We start from the raw sequence: 20,152 nt of genomic DNA, 5'->3' as shown, positions 1-20,152 counted from the left end.
GGACCCAGACTTTGGAATCCGGCCGACCGAAGGGCTGCCTGAGGCAGGACAACCCATATGTTATGACTGCAGATGCATCCTTGAAGGACATCATAGGTATTTCCTGCAAGACTCCCTTATGGGGATGTGCAGATAAGCTTTTTTTAAGTCTAGGGTTGCTAGCCAGGAGTCCTTGGCTAGCATAGGAAGCAGCTGTTGGGAGAGTAAGCATTTTGAATTTTGGAACCACCAGAAAGGTGTTGAGAACAGACAGATCCAGGACAGGATGCCAAGAGTTTTCTTTTCTGGGTACCAGAAACAGTCTGGAATAAAAGGCTTATTGTCTTTGTTCTGCTGGGACAGGTTGAATAGCCTTGATAATGAAAAGAGAAAGTACTTGCTTTTGTGCCTCTTCCCAGTGTTTTTGGGGGAGATCTGGTCATCTGCTTGGGGTTGGGAGTGAGTGGAAGTGGAATCTGTATCCCTGGGAAACAAAGTTTTAGACCCATCTGTCCTGGGTAATGTACTCCCAGTTTTTGGCATACACATCAAGTTTCCATCCTAAAGGTGCAAGTACTTGTGCAAGGCTTGGAAGAGTTAAGGATAAGTCATTGTGAGGTTTTACCATAGGATGGTGGTTTACTACTCCCTGTTTTGGAGGTGTTGAGCACTCCATTGCTTAGATCTGTGCATACCCTGAGACTGTAGTCTTGGTAGCCTACTGCCCCTGGGTTTGGACTGAGAAGGTCTGGGAGGGATTGGAAAAGACCAGTTTTTAGAAGGCCAATGCCTACTGAATCTAGGTGGCTGTACCTGTAAGAAATCTTTAACAGTTTGCATAGATTTAGCTTTTTCCTCCATCCTTTTGAGGACGACTTCTGCTTTATTGCCAAATAGACACACTTGGTTTAATGGTGCATCCAGTAATTTTGCTTTGACATGGTCTGGCAAGGTTTGTTCCTTAAGCCAAGCATGCCTTCTAAGAACAGACCCACTGACAGCAGCCCTGCAAGATGCTTCTAAGACATCAAAACCACATTGCAAAGTATGTTTACCAACTCGGTTAGCAGAATGCATTAACTCTTGTAAATCTTTATGTTCTGCACAATCAGGAATCAACATAATTTTCTGTTTAATTAGTTCATAATATGTTGCTGATACTTTAACATATGAAACTAGCAATTTAAAGCCCTGATGGCAAGAGTAGCAGAGGCGTATACCTTTTTATCCCATCTGTCTAAAGCCCTAGAATCCCTGTCCGAAGGGGTAGGATTTTTGGCCGTTGTAGCCTTAATGCCTTTAGGTCCCTGGGAAATGGTCTCTTGATCCGCAGCAGGATTCTTAAAGAGGAGTCAGGTACTCTATAGCACCTGTCAGATTTCCTGAAAGCTGGAGAGAAAGTATCAGGGGTAACATTTAATTCCAAGAAGACATCATCTACAAATTCCAGAACAGGAGGGATAGCTAGAGGCCTGTGTTGAGGCAAGTTTAAAAATTCTCCGAGTCTCTTTTTAGACTGAGAGTAGTCCTGGCTCTCCCACCAGAAATGCTCTCTAAGGGTATGCAGGGTTTCACCAAAAGAAAAATCTTGTGATGGGGAAGCAGAGGGAATCCTCATAGGTAGATAAGGGTATGTCCTGGTAATCAGAAGGGTCAGAGTTATCAGACTCCTGATCTGAAGAATCAGAAGGAAAATCAGTTCTTGGTCTTTTTTGAAGGGGAAGGCTGACTTCCCCCTAATTAAAGTAATAAGGTCTTCAGCCATTCCCAGCATTTGTTTTTGTGGCATGTGGGGCTGAGAATGCACTTTGGTCATCAGTTTCCTAGGTGTAGTGTGAACTCTAGGCCTGAGAAATTCAGTATTTTTGGTTTGAAATGAAGTCGTTGGTTTAATATGAATATTGGAAGACCTGAATACACCCTCAGAAGCTGGTGCCTGCACAGCGGCTCCAGATCTATCCAAGGTAGAGACATCTGCAGGTTCCATAGTCGAAGAAGCATCTCGTGGCATACCAGACTCTGAATGGGTCTCAGTAGAGGCCTGCAAACTTGCAGAAGTGGGTATCAGGGGCTGCTAAAGCACCTCACTAAGTACTGGAGGACTGGCGACTAGCTTAACGGTAGCGTCGTCGGCAGTTTTGGACCTATGTGGTGTGTCTCAGTCTTTATCCTTACGTTTTTTCAGAAGATCGGTAGTCCGATGGCTTATCAAAGCCATTTCGGAATACGGAGATAGATAGTGAAAGAATTTAGCAACAAAAAATAGCTGACGATGAATAGTTCGGACGTTGAACAAGGCACAAAACCGACAGTGAGGGATGTCATGGTCTGGGCCTAAACAGGTGACGAAGTAAGAATGAAAATCTCTGTGAGATATTTGCTTTCCACAGGCATGACAATTATTAATTTTTTCTGATATTGGTTAGAGCAAGAAATAAGGATCCCCAATGGGGTACTTATCTTTTAGAAGACTTCAGGTCTGAAACTCGAAAAATGAAAATTTCAGGAGGCGGCCGACTGGCACTTGCGAACTGCTTCTGCTTCGGGCACCGCACGGCAAGTAAGACTGATGTAATGGCGTCAACTGCATGTTTTATACCCTGACGTCATGGAAGAAGCGACAGCATCCGATGCAGAAATCCCAAGACTCTGGTATTCAGGCCGACTGAAGGCTACCTGCACACAGATAACCCAAATATGATGGCTGCAACAGTGAAACACAAAGAACATCAGCATGTGCTTGTACAGACAGACATATGCAGAACAGTGGACAAGGAAGACCTGTAACCGCAGAGGCTGAAGATGTAGTGGACTGTGCAGTACTCTGTTTCCTCTGGAGAAGGTGGACAGGAATTCAAAGGGGCTACGCAACCTGCTGAAATGTAGTACCAATGAACTAAATGAGGTGTAGGATGCAAAATGGGAGAACAGGACACAAAATCAAATGGCAAAGAGAAAGTGAGGGTAGAACACACCTGGGAGGCACAGGGTAATAAACTCACAACAAGACACTGTGTAGTGGTGCCATAAATGATAAGTTGGCTGTATTGCATATGTCCACACAGTGTGCTACAAACAACAAATGCCACGTTGGGTGCCATTATTTCCAAAACACAGCAAGCTTTCAAAAGTAGTAGTAGGAATGCAAACACCACACACTGTTTAGGGAAAAGTCTCACAGCAACAGATATACACAACATGGACCTCTCTCCTGAAACAAACACTTACACCCCAAACAGATACCAAACATATACCAGCAAGGTGCATCCGAAAAGGACAAAGATGTAAGGTGAAGATACTTATAAAACACAAAGTGTGGAACACAGCGATACACAACCACCAAACTGTCTAAATGAAAAGCTGCAGTCAGCTGTGGATGCAGAGCTTAAAAGTTTTTTTTAAAACACAGCTTTTTTAAAAATAATACAACAGCTTGATTGCTTTCATCCCTACACACTAGGACTTCTTTGGAATCACTCAATTAACCACCAGCACACTTCTATATAGCATAATTAATTGACTAATTAATATACAATTTAAAAAATTAAAAGTATCATACAAAAACTAATTAATGTACAATTTAAAAAAATTAAAGGTACCATACAAAAATTACTAATTAATGTACAATTTAAAAAATTAAAGGTACCATACAAAAAGGAACATCTCTCTGTTGCCTTTATTAAATAATAGAGCTATTTTATGAAAACATAGAAGTTATTGTTTTTAACAAGTTCATACATTCTTTGGCATTATGACATTGAATATATTTATATACGTGTGTATTTTTATAACAACAACATTTTTTGTATGGTACCTTTAATTTTTTTTTAATTAATGGATGCGTCTTAAATAGCAAGAAGCAAGATTTAGCCACATCTCTAACAACACTGTTTAATCTCAGCCTCCATACAGGTTTTGTACAAAGCAAATGAAGAAAAGCTACAGTCATTCCCCTGCATAAGTGAAGACCTTCCACAGATCTAGGCATTTAAAAACCCATAAGTCTGACCAGTTTCATATGCAAAGTCATGGAAATAAACAGAACACGCTGGAGGGACAGTTTCCTAACCCAGAGACTTCACATAATCTGGAACAAACTTCCCATTTACGTCAAGCAGAGCACTTCATTGACCCTCTTTATGAGGAATCTTGAGTGGATAGGCAACAGGAAGATCACCTCTGGGATCACTTCAGTGGCCTTGCTTGACAGGGGCATTGGGAACTAACTTTGGGCGTCATGATGGCAGGGAATTGTCTTGGGCTAGGCTTACATAGGCTCCAGGGCCATTAGCCAAGTACACACCTATGAACCTATGAAAGACTTATCATGGAATTAATCAATCAGGACACAGGGAACCTCCAAACACTGGACCTATCTCAGTTTATTTGGCAAGGGCAGGTCATGCTTACTCAACCTAGAGGATTTTTTTTTTTGAAAAGGTCACCAAAGCAATGGATGAAGGAAAAATGGTGCACACCATGCACCTTGACCTAGCCAAAGCTTTTGTCACAATCCCCCACTTAGGCATACTAGAAAAGCTAAATAAACTGGGTATAAACCCCTGTGCCACCTGTTGGATTGCTAACTGGCTCACAGATAGGAGTCAGTTAATCAAAATAGGGGAATTTACCTCCACACAGAGATCAGTCACTAATGGAGTCCCAACATGGGGTTCTGTGCTGGAACCTCTCCTGTCTAGCATCTGCTTTTCTGAAGTAAAATCCAAGACCAAAGTGCACTGGCTGACTAAGTTTGCAGTAGACTGCAAGCTAGGAGCAGTCATTAAATCCCCAAATGACTTGGCCATCCTGCAAGACGGTTTGTCTCAATTAAATAACTGATGCAAAAATCATGGACTGAAACTAAATGTCAAAAAATGCATTACTGTATCCTTTGAGAAGTCATCTTCCCCAGGGAACCACTACATTGACAATACAGCCCTAAGAGATGACCCACTTATTCATGATTTGGGAACTGATGTGGACAGTGACTTAACTTTTGACCAACATGTATCTACTGTTGTAAGAAGGTCCTTTTATACTGCACATATTATAAACAAATGGACTGCATGTAGATCTAGGGATGACATCGTCCCCCTTTACTCAGTCCTCATTAGGCCAGTCATTGCATACAATACCCCCTTTGGCATGTATCTGTTCAGAGTCCAGATACATGCAGCAATTGGAATGCCCACAGAGATACCTTACTAAAAGGATACAAAGCCTAAATAGCATGTCCTATAAGGACCGACTCAAATCCCTGTCACTATACTCTGTATCTTCCGAACTGCTAAGAGGGGACTTGTGTTTGACATACAAGGCCATCCTCTGACCCATTACTAATGGATTTCCTGCACATCAGTAAGTCACATGACATAACAAATACTCAGTCTACAGATCTCAACCTCTTCTGCAACATCACCAGAATGGTTTGGAGAGTCAGGTGTATTTCACAAAGGAAGGATACCACTGCTGTGGAACAGACTCCTAATCCACATAAAACAAAGTTCATCTCTGTCCATTTTAAAAGGATATGAAATGGGTTTTATCACTCTTTTGGACATAAGAATGTATGCCTGTTCTAGTAGCTCCAGCAAACTCCTTGTTACGAAGTGGGAGACTTCAGGAAACCTTTCTCAACAACTTCATGGAGTGACCAGAGTTTAAGTACCATATCCCTTATACACATAAGTCAGTAATAATTGTGTGCTGTGTGACTACAAATAAGGCAAATACATCTCCTACTATAAAGCTCTTACTCGAGTTAGCTTCTGTAGTTAGAAATGTTGATGAGGAGAAGGATCTGGCTTGAGACTGTCCAGAACATGAACACTGGCCTGCTTCTTTGCTCCATTTTAGGCCAAGTATAAAGTGCTTTATTGCTAAAATTTTCAGCAGGCTTAGAAAAATGGACCACTCTGGTGAATTGCAAACTCTTAAATGTGGGGCACCAGCAAATGCTGCATGGCCAGGAGTCTCTATAGAATCAAAGAGATGTCTGGCCAAAAGAAATTCAGAACGGATGCACTTCTAAATATATTCTTTACTGCTTGATGTAAAAGAGATTCCACAAACATGGGCAGCTTGTCAATGACTGCAAAACCAGAGGAGTCTGAAAGTGACCAAGAAAAACTGGAAATAAAATTCCAAACATTAAAATTTGAATAAAGAATGAAAGCGCTGAACTAGAATTACCCTCTGGTTTGTTGATGTTTGACCCTAGTTTGGTTCTTGTGCAAAGTGTTTTAAATTTTATGTCTGAAAGTGAGCCTTATTACCAAGTGTAGCAACTCTAAGTCAATTTTGTATGCCAGTTGAATGACAGATTCTTCTTCTGGAGTGCAAGATGGATATTGATGCCACTCAAACTTGTACTAGGCTGAAGAAGTGAGAAAGGAATCAGTCTCTGGTTATTCTGTAGTGGTTTGAAAAAGTCCAAGTCCACACTGTATAGATGTCCACGTTTTAGGATTTATTAAGCATTGAATTCAGATGATTTCAGGCATGAAAAATGACAGTACTAAGCCTAGTTTAACAGGATGACAATACAAGGTCTCCATGTTCCTTTTTACGGAGAAAATGTTATGATTTCACCATAAAAAGCCAGCAGGGTGTACTGTAAACATATATTTAACTGGGTGCAACCAGAACAAGGGAAGTAGGTCATGTGACCTTAAACCTATAGGCACTCTCTCTGAAAAATGAGATAACTGGATGGGGGAATGGAGTAGGGATCTCATATTTGATGGAGCAAGATGAAAAGGATCCAGTGTTATAGTAAGTAGATCACTTTTCTATTTTATTTCATACTTCTGTCCAATCTGACTGTTAGGACAGAATCTCAAGCTGCCTTCTTTCCCGGGTGGCATCATGACAGGAACTCTTCAGGACAGACGCCCATATGAAGCTCTGGACTTGTGAATTAAATCTAGATTGCAACGTTTAGCAAAGGTATGTAAAGTAGACTGTGTTGCTGCAGCACAAATTCCTCCACTGGAAAGGTAGCCATTGAACTGGTGGCATGAGCTTTCTGTTTGGCTGAAGAGTCTATTTTTTACTTGCACAGGTGAAGGTTATACAGTCAGAGTACCATTCTGATAAGATTTGTTTAGAAACATTTTTTCTCCAACTTATTCAGGGGCAAAATAAATGAAATGAGAATTATTACTAAGCGACTTGTTTCTATGTACATCTAGTGTGTGTGGCAAATATTTTCCTCTGTTCAAATGTTTTGGAAAAAGCAATGGCAGATGAATGGGTTGATTCAGATTAGATTGTGAGGCTACACTGGGTATAATGGATGAATTAACGTACTAATGCATAACATACCAGGCTGCCTACTAGTCAGCCTGAAAATACCCCATAGAAGCTATTCAGTATCAGCCTCATAACAGGCTTCAAGCCAACTGAATAGAGAACAGCAAAAATCTTTCCCACTGGCAATCCTCCTTGATGGCGCTTTTAAACAAAAATAGCAGTTTTCTTTTTGTCCATTTCATGCTCATGCAGTGGGACATTTGGAAGTGGTAACATTTTGGAGGAAAGGGAATGGTATAGCCTCTAGATATTATCTCACTTATCCATTTGTCTTGCAAGATGGTCAGTCATACAGCTGCATGAAGAGAAATGCATCTCCAGGCTGCCTCCAGAGGTGAACAGTCAAGGCAAGCCTTTGGAGCTACTAATTCTGCTTTACGGAGAAGTGACCACAAAAACTCTGATTCCACGGACCAACTCAAGCTCTCGGTCAGTGTTATTACTGCCTCTGCCATGGCTAGCCCTTTCTGGGGTAGAATCATAGGCTTGACATTGGGGTTTTCTAAACCACAGGGATTTGGAGTCCTTCTGATTTCTGTTGAAAGGTTACTTAGGACTCTCAAATCTAACTCTCATGGCAGACAATGCCTTGCCCTTCTGTTCACACTTTGACAACTTCTCTTTCACAGCTGAGCTGAACAAAGAGATGCCATTCAAAGCAGTGATGGTGAAAAACACTTTGAAAATGTCCACAAAATCCACAAAGTGAAGCTGGGCATATCAACGTATGGTGAGTCCAGTACCTGCTGCTCTAACTGCTCCACTGGCAACATTGTGGAGTAAATGCCGGGAGAGGTATGTGATATTTATCATCATCCTCAGGGTCATCTTGAATTGTTTCCGAGAATCTTGAGGAAACTTTCCCAAACTATTCATAGCCCGATGAGCTAGGTCTCTTTGGAAGTGATTCATATGCATTAGGTAGTTTAATGCTGCCAGAACAAAGGTGCCAGAGGCATAAATCATCTTACATTTTCAGTTAGGAGGATGGACGACTGAAGACTTCTCCCTGAGCTTCTTCTTAGTGGCTGCTGCAACGATCCTGGAATTCATCATAGACCATTTTGACCACAACTGCATATCCTTAGGTGGGCACAATATTTTAGCAGGCTTGTGTGGTATGGCTTTCATAGTGTCAGATTCCTGCCATTCTCTCCTAGTGACCAAATCCATAAGAACACATGCAGGAGGGACCACCCATGAGGTAGAGGGAACAGAACTGTACACCTCAAAGACCACTTCCTTGTCTTAGGAAGGTGGCTCTATGGGCCAGGATCTCCTTTGTCTGATTAATTCAAGGATTTTGCCAGTGAAGTGTTTTCCAGAGGGGATTGTGGGGAACCCTCTCAGTCTTCCAAGTCTGTGTCTGAGGTGTGGAATTCCATCTTGGAGGCGGCTGATCTTAGTCCTTGGAAAAATCTGTTAGATCTACTGCTGTTTAACCAAAAAAGTGCTCAAAAACTCGAATGACCACACAAGACTGGAATGTGGTTTAGCGCTTTCATTCGATTAATACTGTGAAGTTAGTCAGAACATCTGTGGGTGGGGGGGGTGTCGGGCAGGGCGGGGGGATCTTGAAAGCTGCAAATGTCTCAGAAATCTTTGATACTACATTTAAGTTATCTTAACATACAAACTATTATAAATAACCAACATTTAAAGCTTAGCATTTCAATACTGTGTTGCTGCTTATGTAAATTTGTCAGAAGAGGTGACAACTGCCTTTAAACCTCTGACTGATCAAATTGCTTTATTTTGTTATGAAAGGTCAGTGTTAAGTTTTCCTCCTCTTTGCAATAAAAACAGTAGAAAACAGTTGAACAGCTTTCTGTCTTTTTTTTATAGCAGCTGATGTGTTCCTGACATTAGCAGGATTAAGTGCCCATCTAAGAGTGACAGCAGTACCTGACAGGGTAAACTACACACTGATCTGTGTCCTTGGTATGTCATGCAGGTTGAGAAGAATTCCTATGTAAAGTATATGGGAAGTTAAGCTTAAAAAAAAAGCAAGGAAATGAAAGCCTGAAAAACCACAAGCAGGTTTCTGGTACCTACACAACACTGGAACTATAATGTAGGGAAAAGAGAAACCTAAGAATTGAGTTAAATTGTAGAACAGGGCAGAGTTTTCCTTTAACAGCATGGAGAAAAGACGTTAGGAACCTCACTTGAGAGTCGGGAGGAATCAAGGTAAAAATGAACTGGAAAAATTACAAATGAAGGAAAAAAAAGCTGTAGAGAACTCTACTTAAGGACAGAAGAATATCAAAAAGTAGCTGATGGTTGGATTAACCATTTCTGATGACAACAAATGAGAGGCTAGGAATGATACAGAGCATTACTGGAGGGCAAAGTTCAGGGGTTTGAGTCTGACAACACTGGCAAATGACCTGACTGGATCCAACAAGTGTCTCCATTCCTAATTGTCAGATAAAACAGACAGATGAAACAGGATCAGAAAGCTTTCTGTCCCCCTCCCCCTGTTCTGCCAAAATGAGGCCTGCAGTACTAGTATATTGAAGTATACACACTACCATTCACTTGTCAGAATCTATCTACACCATTACACAATGCTTGTCAGGCCAAAGCACAAGTCTCAGTCCTTGCACTATCTTACTTCACCACAGGGTCTCCAATGAGTATCAGACAGGCAGTAAAATGGGCAATATCCCTCCTTTCAGGATGGTGAAACTGGCATCAGACACACCAGCTCTCCTTGTCAGCTACACCAACACCCAGTTAGCTTCTTGCTCTGCAGTAATACAGGTTAAATTCAGGGCATTTTCTATCAATCCCATGGAGCCGTTCTTTGAGAGGCTGTTTGTGTCTTTCGGCTTTTCCCAGTTAGGGGTCGCACAGCGGAACTCTGGTCCGCTAATGATTGGCAGTTGATTTTTACGTACCGGCTTGCCAGGCCTGACGCACGAAGGTACGCCCATTCACACATGTCTCCACGCAGAACACGCTCTAGCTGAGAATCGAACCGGACAGCATCTTACTGTGAGGCGACAACGCTACCGCAGCAATTATGATAAATACATTATAAGTATATTACACAAAATATATGTAAATCAAGTTATGTTTCTCACTTTATTTTTTTCACTCACTGCCTCAGAAATTCTGCATTTTTTGACCCCTTCTGTTGCCCTCATAGAGAGTAATTACAGGGAACTGATGTCTTGGAGTACCAAGCTTATTGTACTGAGACCACAGAATAGTTGTAACACCAACTCTCAAACCCTGTGAAGATAGGTAAAACAAGTCCATCTAGCAAACACTATGCATCATTTCTACACTGTATTACTTTTTTGGCCTGGTAAGGATATTACTTACCAAATGTCTCCTAATTTCTTAAATGAGCTGGTACAAAAAAAAACATACGTTAACATTTTAATTAATAGTTCAAAATATACTTTCTTGATCATTTCAGAAAGTCATATAATTACCACTGGAGAATAAGAGATCAGAATCAAGTTCTTTCAACTTCTTCAGTAGTCCAAAACTGATCTTTTCCACTTCTGCTTGCCTTTTGTTTGGGTCGTGCTCCTCACCAAACAGTTCATACCTGTAAAGCATTAGACAGTTCAGTACAATGTAAGTTATAGTCAAATCTATCCCCCCTCCCCGTGTGTGTGTGTGTGTGTGTGTGTGTGTGTGTGTGTGTGTGTATATATTTTTTTATATAATTTATTTTTATTTTACATTTGTTAACCGGGATTGTCTGACTGAGCAAAAGCCCTTTTTCAGCAGAGGCCCTGGGAGAAAAGCTCCAAAACATAGTTACAAAAAATATAATCATTACAAACACAGTTAACATTATAATCATTCATAATAAAACTTGTAAAACAGTTGTATACAGTTACAATTATCTATAAAAATGTTATGAAGAATAGTGCAGCAGAAGGAAAGGAGATAGTTTTAGGTAAAAAAAAATGAAGTAGACTAGTTTAAGTTGTAAATGTTTTGGTATAGAGGATAAGAAATGATGGTAAGACAGAGGAAGTTAGGTGTACTTAGTGAAGGTATATTCAAGGAGGCTGAGAACAGGTACAAATCCAGTGTCTTTTTAAGTACTCTTTAGTGGCTAGTTTGAATACTTTAGGATGTGAAAGTGATCTAACTTCTTGTGGGAGTTGGTTCCAAGCAATAGGGGGGGTAGTAGCTGTATGCAATGGCTCCTACTTTGGACTGGGGCTTGTAGATTTGTAAAAAGTCTTGGGTGGATGGGACATAGTGGGAGATTATGGTGCCTAGTGCTGGACAGTAGGATGGTGAATAAATAATGAAGCTGAGAGAGGAGTAGGAGGTGTGGTAGTCCGAGCCAGTTTAGATGTTTGAGGGAGATACGGAGGTGAGATTTGCAGGTTTGTTGTGCAGCAAATCTGGCTATTTTGTGACAGGTTGATTCAAGTTTGCTAAGTAAGGTGGAGCTAAGATTTGTGAGTATTTGGGAGCAATATGTTAGGCACGGCAAAAGATAAGCATGGATGATTGTGGTTCTAGATTCAGGGGTTAGGAAGTTTTTATTTCTGTAGAGAAGTCCTAGCTTTTGATGGGTTTTCCTAATACAGTTATTTATATGGAGGTCGAATATTAGCTGATCATCAATGGTTACACCAAGGAGTTTAGTACTAGAGTCAGCAACTATGAGAGTGTGATTTAGTGATTTTATTTGAAAAGTAGATTTGATATGAGTAACAGTTTTACGAAGGAGTAAGAGTTTTTTTTTTTTTTTTTGGATTAAGGATGAGCTTATTATTGGTGGGCCAAGTTTCAACAGAGTTGAAAGAAGACTGGGTAGCTGTTAGAAGTTCAGAGGGTGAGTTAGCAATGGTGATAACTGTGGAGTCGTCTGCATATTGGACTAATGAGGATTGTGTACAAGAGGAGTAGACTGAGTTGGTGAAGATATCGAAAAGTAGTGGTCCAAGGATGGATCCTTGGGAAACACCCATTTTCACTGGAAGGGGAGACGATAGTGAGGAGTGCCATCTTACTGATTGCGGTCTGTCAGTGAGACAGCTGCAGAACCATGCTATTGTTGTAGTAGAGAAGCTGAGATCAGAGAGTTTATTCAGTAGCAGAGGATATGAGACAGTGTTGAAGGCTTTTGAGAGATATACATATGCATAAATAACCACGCACCTCCTACTAAGGAAGAGTGAAACCAAATTGCTCGGGTTGCACTACCTTGATTGTTAGTCCATGGAAACTGTTCATTATAATCAAGGTAACACGATAGCCTGAAACAAGTGTTTTTTGTCCCCAGCACTCACCACACCCCAAAACTTACATATACCGCTTCCACAGTTACACAATGGTGAAAGAAGAAACTCTGCTAAACAGCACACTGAGATCTACAACAGGAAGCAAACGAGTGGTGTTCAAGTTACTCCATATCAAGGACACATGGGGAAGCCATATATATATATATATATATATATATATATATATATATATATATATATATATATATATATATATATATATATGATCAAACATTGGCCCTAGATGATTTGGTAACAACAACTAATATTGATGTGACAACCCAACTCTAAATAAAAATTGGCAAAAGAGGGTAGATGACAACAACAATGACTTTTGTCCACACATCGTATTGGATGTAATCAAATTAATAAACAACCACATCTGACACTTAAACGACAAACTCTTCTAGACATATGCTCTCCCTCCTGAAACCACAGTACATTTCCCACTCATCAGTGGTCCAATAAACATAGCTATTACAAAATATATTAATGTACAAAAACATATAAGGAACTATTTCAGTTTAAAATGATGGTACAATATCAAATTTTAATATTAAAAAAAAAGTAAAAAGTGCAAAAGGCTAATCAATTGTCACAACCCACAACAAAGATCTTTTTCAAATCAGGTTTAGTAGAAATGAGTTGTTTAAACCCTGGTGTAATGTTGGTAGCCAAATCTAGTTACCAGTAGAGTGCTCTTCTGTTAAGTATAAACTCAATGCTTCCCCTCTTTCTGGTGGCTTCACCTACTCCAGTGCATAAAAATCAAACTTGCTAAAGTCTGAACACAATGTGGAATGTCTTCTGATCGTCTTTTTTGTCTAATAGCATTAACACGAGCTTGCACACTTTGTTGCAGTTTTCTGCCCGTTCTTCTTTCATAAAAGCTATCATCTACAAGCAACTCCATACATCACATTCTTCATGTTGTACGTAAAGTGTCTCCCAGGTCCCATATATTTTACATGACTTTTCATTGCAAAAATAAGGACTAACGGCCAGCAACACACAACTTGCACAGAACCCACATGAAATCCACATGATTCTTTTTTTTTTTTGTCACCCCCTGTCATACAGATTTGTTTACTGTCCTTCTTCAGGAGACTTTTTAGATTTTTTCATAACAGTTGGTGAAATAAACTGTAAGGAATGTGCTTGAGGATGGACCACTTGTTTATTCTTTTATATTAGTAGGTGAAACCATCTAAAAGTCTCCTAAACAATATTCTAAGATATAAGCCAATGTGGGAATGGAGAAAGGAGATTTTACTAATAAGCACAACTTTACGTAGGGGGTATAAATATTAGATAAGAGGGGAGGAAGTTAGCAAGGAAACCACTGTACTGGGAGCAAACAACTAGGGAGGGGAAAGGTAATGGAGTTGGATGAGGCCAAGTGAAAGTTTGGACTGCAGGTTAGAGACTACTTTCCCTACCAGGGTTGATAGAGTATAAGCAAAGAGAAAGGGATAAGGCAGTGTTAAGTGAAAGACCAGCTCTGGCAGAGTTTTTAGTTGAGGGTAGAAAAGACGCTGATGCTAAAAAAGATATAATTAATAATACATATAAAATATTGTATGATAACTATATCAATCAATCAATCAATCATTCAGAGGTGAGAAAATACTGGTTCGCAGGATCATAGGTTTATATTAGGCTAATGACCAACAGTTTCTTTACAAGCCTAGATGTGCAATCCAACCCAGTTTTGTCCCAGAGTTACTTGGACACCTATATGGTGGGGTACGTTAGCAAGGAAGTAGCTAAGGGTTATTTGTGTGGGGAGTATGTTAGTTGGGAATTAACTTACTTACTTTCAACCTTTGTTCATCAGAGACATGGGGGTCAGACCTGAGATGAATTTGTGATTTCCCATTCAATGATCAAGATTTCACTTGAATATGGTCAGGGATAAACTCTGCTTCACATAGATGGTGAGCTTATTCTACAGCGCAGTATCATTTGAGACACATATTGGTCTCGCCAGCATGTTCTATTTATGCTGCAGGCAAAGTTCAGGTCCTTGGATCTAGTGTTTCTGGTGCTGCCTGTTTTGTAGATCTGCAAGAAAACCATCAGAGGTAGATCTGAGCACGCCTTGTGTACCAGGCATAGACCGCTTGTCAGTAACCTGTAGAAGACTGAGTACAGAGACAGGACCTTAATCTAATCTCTGTAGAACAGGGTATTCCTACCCTGGATTCTCCAGGTGAAGAACCTTTGCGAGCATTCCAAATGTTGCAAGTGTCTGGTTAGGTACATGCCAAAGGGGACATTGTACTCAATGATGGGTATCAGAAGGGCTGAGTAGAGTGGTGCTATAACTTCTTTGGACTTGGATGCCATACCTTTGCTTATGGGTTGGGCAACATAGAATGATTTTCTTAATGTCTTGAATATGTGCTGGTCAAAGACCAGATTACTGTTTACATATGTTCCCATATTCCTAACTATTGGGTCAACTCTTAGGGGTGTTTTCTCAATGGAATAATTAGCTTGGGTGGATGATTTGCCAAAGGGCACTATAATGCATTTTTTGCGGTGTTGAGTTTTAATCTGTGGCTTTGACACCAGTCATTTGTTTGTGTTAGACTCTGTTGTAGGATGTTGGTGTTGCGGGGCGGAATCTATGATGGCTCCCAATTTACAGTCATCTGGGAACGTGGTGAGCCAGAGACCTTTGACATTAGTCTTGACTTCTGAGAAAAGATGCCAAACAAGAACAGGCCCAACATGAAGCCATGTGGTACTCCACTGGTGACCAGACTCCTAGTGGACATAGTCTCACAGATCCTGACTTCCTGGGTCCTCTCTGTGAGCCAGAGAGCAATCCAGTGAGTTATGTATGGATTTATGCCTAGTTCTAAGAGTCTGTCAACAACACCTGAATGGGTATTGTATCAAATGCTTTGGTCATGTCAAAGTAGGCGGTATGCATTGTTTCCCCTCATCGACAGTTTTGGTGACCCTCTTGATGAAATCTACCAGGCTGAGTAGGCAAGACTTTCCCTTAACAAAGCCAAACTAGGATGGATCCAGTGTTATGTCCTTGCTGATTATTTCCATGACAATTCATTCCATGGCTTTGTATATTAGACTTGGCAGACTGATGGGTCTGTAGTTCCTATGGTCGGTTGACAGTATACCCCTTATGAAGAGGGATGACCACTGCAGCCCTCCAGTCACCTGGCATGTAACCTGTGATAAGGTTGTAGTTGAAGACTGTCTCAAGCAATCCTGCTAGGTCATGTTTTAAGCTATTTAGGAGGCAACCGGGGATACTGTCACCGCCCAATAAAGTGTTTTTGGCCTTAGAGAGTGCCACCAGGGCCTGCTCCCTTTTGGTACTTAGGGGATATGCTAGAAGGGATTTTACAGGAAGTAGTGGAGGGAGTGAGGGGTGAAGTTAAAGCTAAATTTATCATCCAGTAGATTCGTTATGTAGCCCTGGTGAGTGAAGGCTGTGCCAGTTACCACCAGTTCTGCACACTGCTGAGCGTTACTGTTAAGGTTCCTGGCATAGCTGAAGAAGGCCTTGTGATTATCCTTAGCCTGGGAGGCTATCCTGACCTTATAACTGGCCTTGTTGGACTTTATTAGACCTCTTAGTTTCTTGTTTAGAGCTCTTGTCTCTATGAGAGTTGCTCTTTCTGATTCTGGCTATGACTTTTTACTTTTGTTATAAACCCTGTTAAGGTAAGGATTCCACCACTGAGGCTTGTTTTGATGTTAGATATGGCCTTATTTCTGGTAAGTATGGCAGCCTCAGTGCAGCCATTTACAAGTTTGTACTGGGTTTCCGTATCTAATTCTACATAGGTAGCTCTGTTCTCGGGGTTTAGGGGAGCATGAATTTTGACAAACTATGGCTTAATAGGATGTAGTTTGCTTTAAAATAGTTGCTAAATGTTATGGATTTAGTTGGGTTTTCTGGGTTGATTCTTATTTCAAAGGAGACAGCTTTGAGATCCAACTTCATCAGTGAGGATGCGACATGTGGGGGGTGGGGTGCAACACTCTCCCATGTTGGGAAATACTAGGCCCCGCATATTTGACCATCTGTTTGGAGTTCACACTATCTTTCCAGGATGTTTGTGCTGATAAAGTCTGTGAAATGTTGCACCTGTGAGCTACAGGCAGTATATATTTCCCAGTCTATAGAGAGGCAGTTAGAGTCTCCTGTGAATGGGGTATTTGGTTGGCTAGTGAGCACCCCTAGTAGGTCTAGGTAGGAGTTGTGAGCTACTTGGGTCATAGGTTCATAGGTTCATACTAGGCTATCTGCCCTAGGGCATTTATAAGCCTAGCCAGAATGTGTTTGGCTTTCGCCACCCATTTTAAATTTATTTTGCTATGCCCTTTTTCGAGGTTAGTATACTGTGCCTCTGTCTAACAGTGACACAGAAGTGATACCCGGGGTAAACCTATGATCTCCCATCCACTCATCAAGATTCTTCTTGAAGAGAGTCAATGAGGGACTCTGCCTAAACTGGACTGGGATTTTATTCCAGAGTGAAGGGAGCCTCTGGGTTATGAATCTGTCCCTCCAGCATGTCCTATTTATTTCAGTGCTGAGGTTCAAGTCTCGAGCGTAGCTCGATGGGATTTGGATTTTCTGAGGTGCAGCATGTCCATTAATTCCGGGTTGGACATGGCTTTATACGTCAGGCACAGATCGCCTCTGAACAGGCGGTATGCCACTGAGTAGAGCTGGAGTTTCTTTAACCGGGCAGCATATGGCATCTGTTTGAGCCCTTTGATCCTCTTGGTGAGGTACTTTTGGGGTCTTTCCAGTTGCTGCACGTGTCTGGTAAGGTACATCCCAAAAGGGGCATTGTACTCAATTATTGGCCTGATGAGGGATGAGTAAAGAGGCATGATGACCTCCCCTGATCTAGATGTAAATCCCTTCATGATTAGATGGGCTATATAAAATGTTTTTCTAACCACTTTGGCCACGTGGTTGTCAAATGAGAAATTGCTATCAACTTGGGTCCCCAGGTCCCTAATTACTTCTTCTGTACTTAATGGATTACCACCTATGTGGTAATTTGTGGGCACTTTGTTTTTGCCAAAGGGGATGACTGTACACTTTTTGGCATTTAGCTTGAGGCCATGGCTCTGGCACCAGTTGTCTGTTTCTATGAGGCCCTTTTGGAGGATGCTTGTGTCGGCTGGAGAGTCAATTATGGCGCCCAGTTTGCAGTCATCTGTGAACTTGGTCAGTCACAGTCCTTCCGTGTTGGCCTGTACCTCCGAGAAATATATACCGAACAAGAGAGGTCCCAGGACTGAGCCTTGTGGGACACCACTTGTAACTGGTTTGGAGTCTGACATGGCTCCAGCAACTCTAACCATGTGGGTTCTGTCCTTGAGCCAGTTTGCAATCCATCTAGTGACATAGGGGTTTATATTAGTTGGGTTTTAGTTGGGTTTTCTGGGTTGATTCTTATTTCAAATGAGACAGCTTTGAGATCCAACTTCATCAGTGAGGATGCGACATGTGGGGGGTGATTTGTAGCTGGTCAGGACATGGTAAGGAACCTTGTCTATGGAGACTTGGTCATGGATAAACTTCAGGACATCATCCTGTTTAACCAACCTGGAGTCAAATTTATTACTACTGTAGATCAATGTACCTCTACATTTACCCCTGGACTGTGGTGCTGTTTGTCTAAATGTGTGGAAGTTACTCTAGCCTTGCACTGCTAGAGTACCTTCTGCAGTTTTAAACCATGTCTTGGTAACAGAACATAAGTCTACCTTCTCCAGAATGAGAAGAGTTTGTTGAGTGTAGAGCATCTTGTTTAGGCTCCAAGCTTTGAGTATTAACACCTTAAGATTATTTTGAGTTTGTTTTGCTATGTCGGTAAGTTACGTCATTTTGACATTGTCTCAAAAAGGCTCCAAAGGGGTGGATAAAGTTTTAGACAATATCTGTAAGCCCATGGCGGACAGGTATGGACCATCCTTGGCAAAGCAACATGGTCTGTTAACCATGTACCGTCATACTGATAGATACTGGATTCCTGTCGAGTGACACCAGAAACGAGTCATTAAAAACTAGTCACTAGCAATTAGTCAGTTACTAAAATTAGTCATTTTCTGTTCATACTGTGGCATCATCCTTGAAGGCACAGTGTTGCGCAATGCAAGGCACACAGCTGTCGGTGCCAAATATGCAGGGAGATCCATAATGTCCCTTTTCATACAGCCCAGTCAGGTCATTTATACCCACGTGAATTAGGATAGATTCACATTGGTACCTGTGCTACAGTGATATGAGTGCATGAGTAACATTGTAGATTCTAGCTCCAGATAGGCAACTAACCTTTGCCTTCTCCAGCCTGGTGAGAGGGACATCTGTGTCATACAACAGAATCCCCTATGACAAGATTACTAGGTGAAATGTTTGCTTGCTTATGGGCTGTGTTCCTGGGGGATCACCGGATGTAGGCTTATGTGTGGTGTTACATGCTGCTTTTGGTGTGTGCTTTAGTGATTGTTGAGGATAGATGTTGCTGTTTGATGCTTAGGAGGTCTTTGAGGTTTGGAAAGGTTTCTTTTAAGTGCCTCAGCATAAAAAAGGTTTGTGTGTGTGTGTGTGTGTGTGTGTGTGTGTGTATGTATATTGAGCACTTGACAACCTTGTTTATAAGTGAGATTTTTTGCCTCCAAGCAAGTTATGTATGTACTTCTCTTTAATTTCTTGCATGCTGTTTTGGTTTCTTTAAGGATTAAAAGGTGACCTGCGTACATAAGAGAATTGCTACATTGTCTCAGGATGTCAATATCTATCAAGATGGCCAAAAATACATTAGGAAACCACAAATCCATGCAGCCAGGACCTGTATTAGGATTGGGCTATTATGGTTTAGGGACTTGGTTTTTACAGAGGTCACCAGTCTAGGTGCCTTCAGATAAGGCTAGACGCTATACAGTGCTATGATCTGATATTAGTGCTGTTTAATGTACTTACTAGCTGCCCTAAACTTAGCTCCATGCAAAATCATTTCTGTGTTACAGGTTAAAATGTTAAGTACTAGCTTTACTGGTTTGATGTTCATCGTGTTTCACTGTTGCAGTCATGACTGTAGGGTTCTCCCATGCCGGCAGGCAGCCCCCGGCTGTCCAGAATCCCAAAGTCTGGGTCCGGCGTCGGCTGTTCAACCATGCTCCCTGACGTCACAGCGCCAGGAGTACAAAGCTGACAGCCGACGCCATCTTCCCCAGTCTTTCTTGCCGTGCGGTGATAGCAGTTCGCAAGTGCCGGTCGGCTGACTCCTGATGAATTTTTCTGATATACTTCAGTCCGAAGATTTTCTTCCCCACTCAAAGCTAAGTACCCCATTGGGGAAACTTTTTTCTTGCTCCACTCAGATGTCAGAAAAAGTTAATAATTGTATTTCATGTGGGAAGCAAATACCTCATAAGGATTTTCATTCTTACTGTATTCCTTGCTTAGGCCCTGACCACAACGTAGCTAGTTGTCGGTTTTGTGCTAGATTCAATCAACGTACAATTAAGCGAAGGTACGATTTTGCTTTTCATTACTTCGGTAGGCGCTTTAACTACAAAATGTTGTC

General features: G+C 41.3%; 1 protein-coding gene across 2 annotated transcripts in view; it reads right to left on the bottom strand.

Moving 5' to 3' along the window:
- The window catches only part of PDXDC1 (pyridoxal dependent decarboxylase domain containing 1), a 674,140-nt gene that overhangs the window by 140,892 nt on the left and 513,096 nt on the right, over window positions 1-20,152 (bottom strand). For both annotated transcript variants that reach the window (XM_044089172.1, XM_044089173.1), the window contains one exon: window positions 10,743-10,861. In XM_044089172.1, the coding sequence (XP_043945107.1) occupies window positions 10,743-10,861 (119 nt within the window). The remainder of the gene's footprint in view (window positions 1-10,742; window positions 10,862-20,152) is intronic.

This window comes from Protopterus annectens, chromosome 12.part0 (assembly GCF_019279795.1).
Source record: "Protopterus annectens isolate FY-2018-M chromosome 12.part0, PAN1.0, whole genome shotgun sequence".
Lineage (NCBI taxonomy): Eukaryota > Metazoa > Chordata > Ceratodontiformes > Protopteridae > Protopterus > Protopterus annectens.
This window is presented reverse-complemented; position numbering and strand designations above follow the sequence as displayed.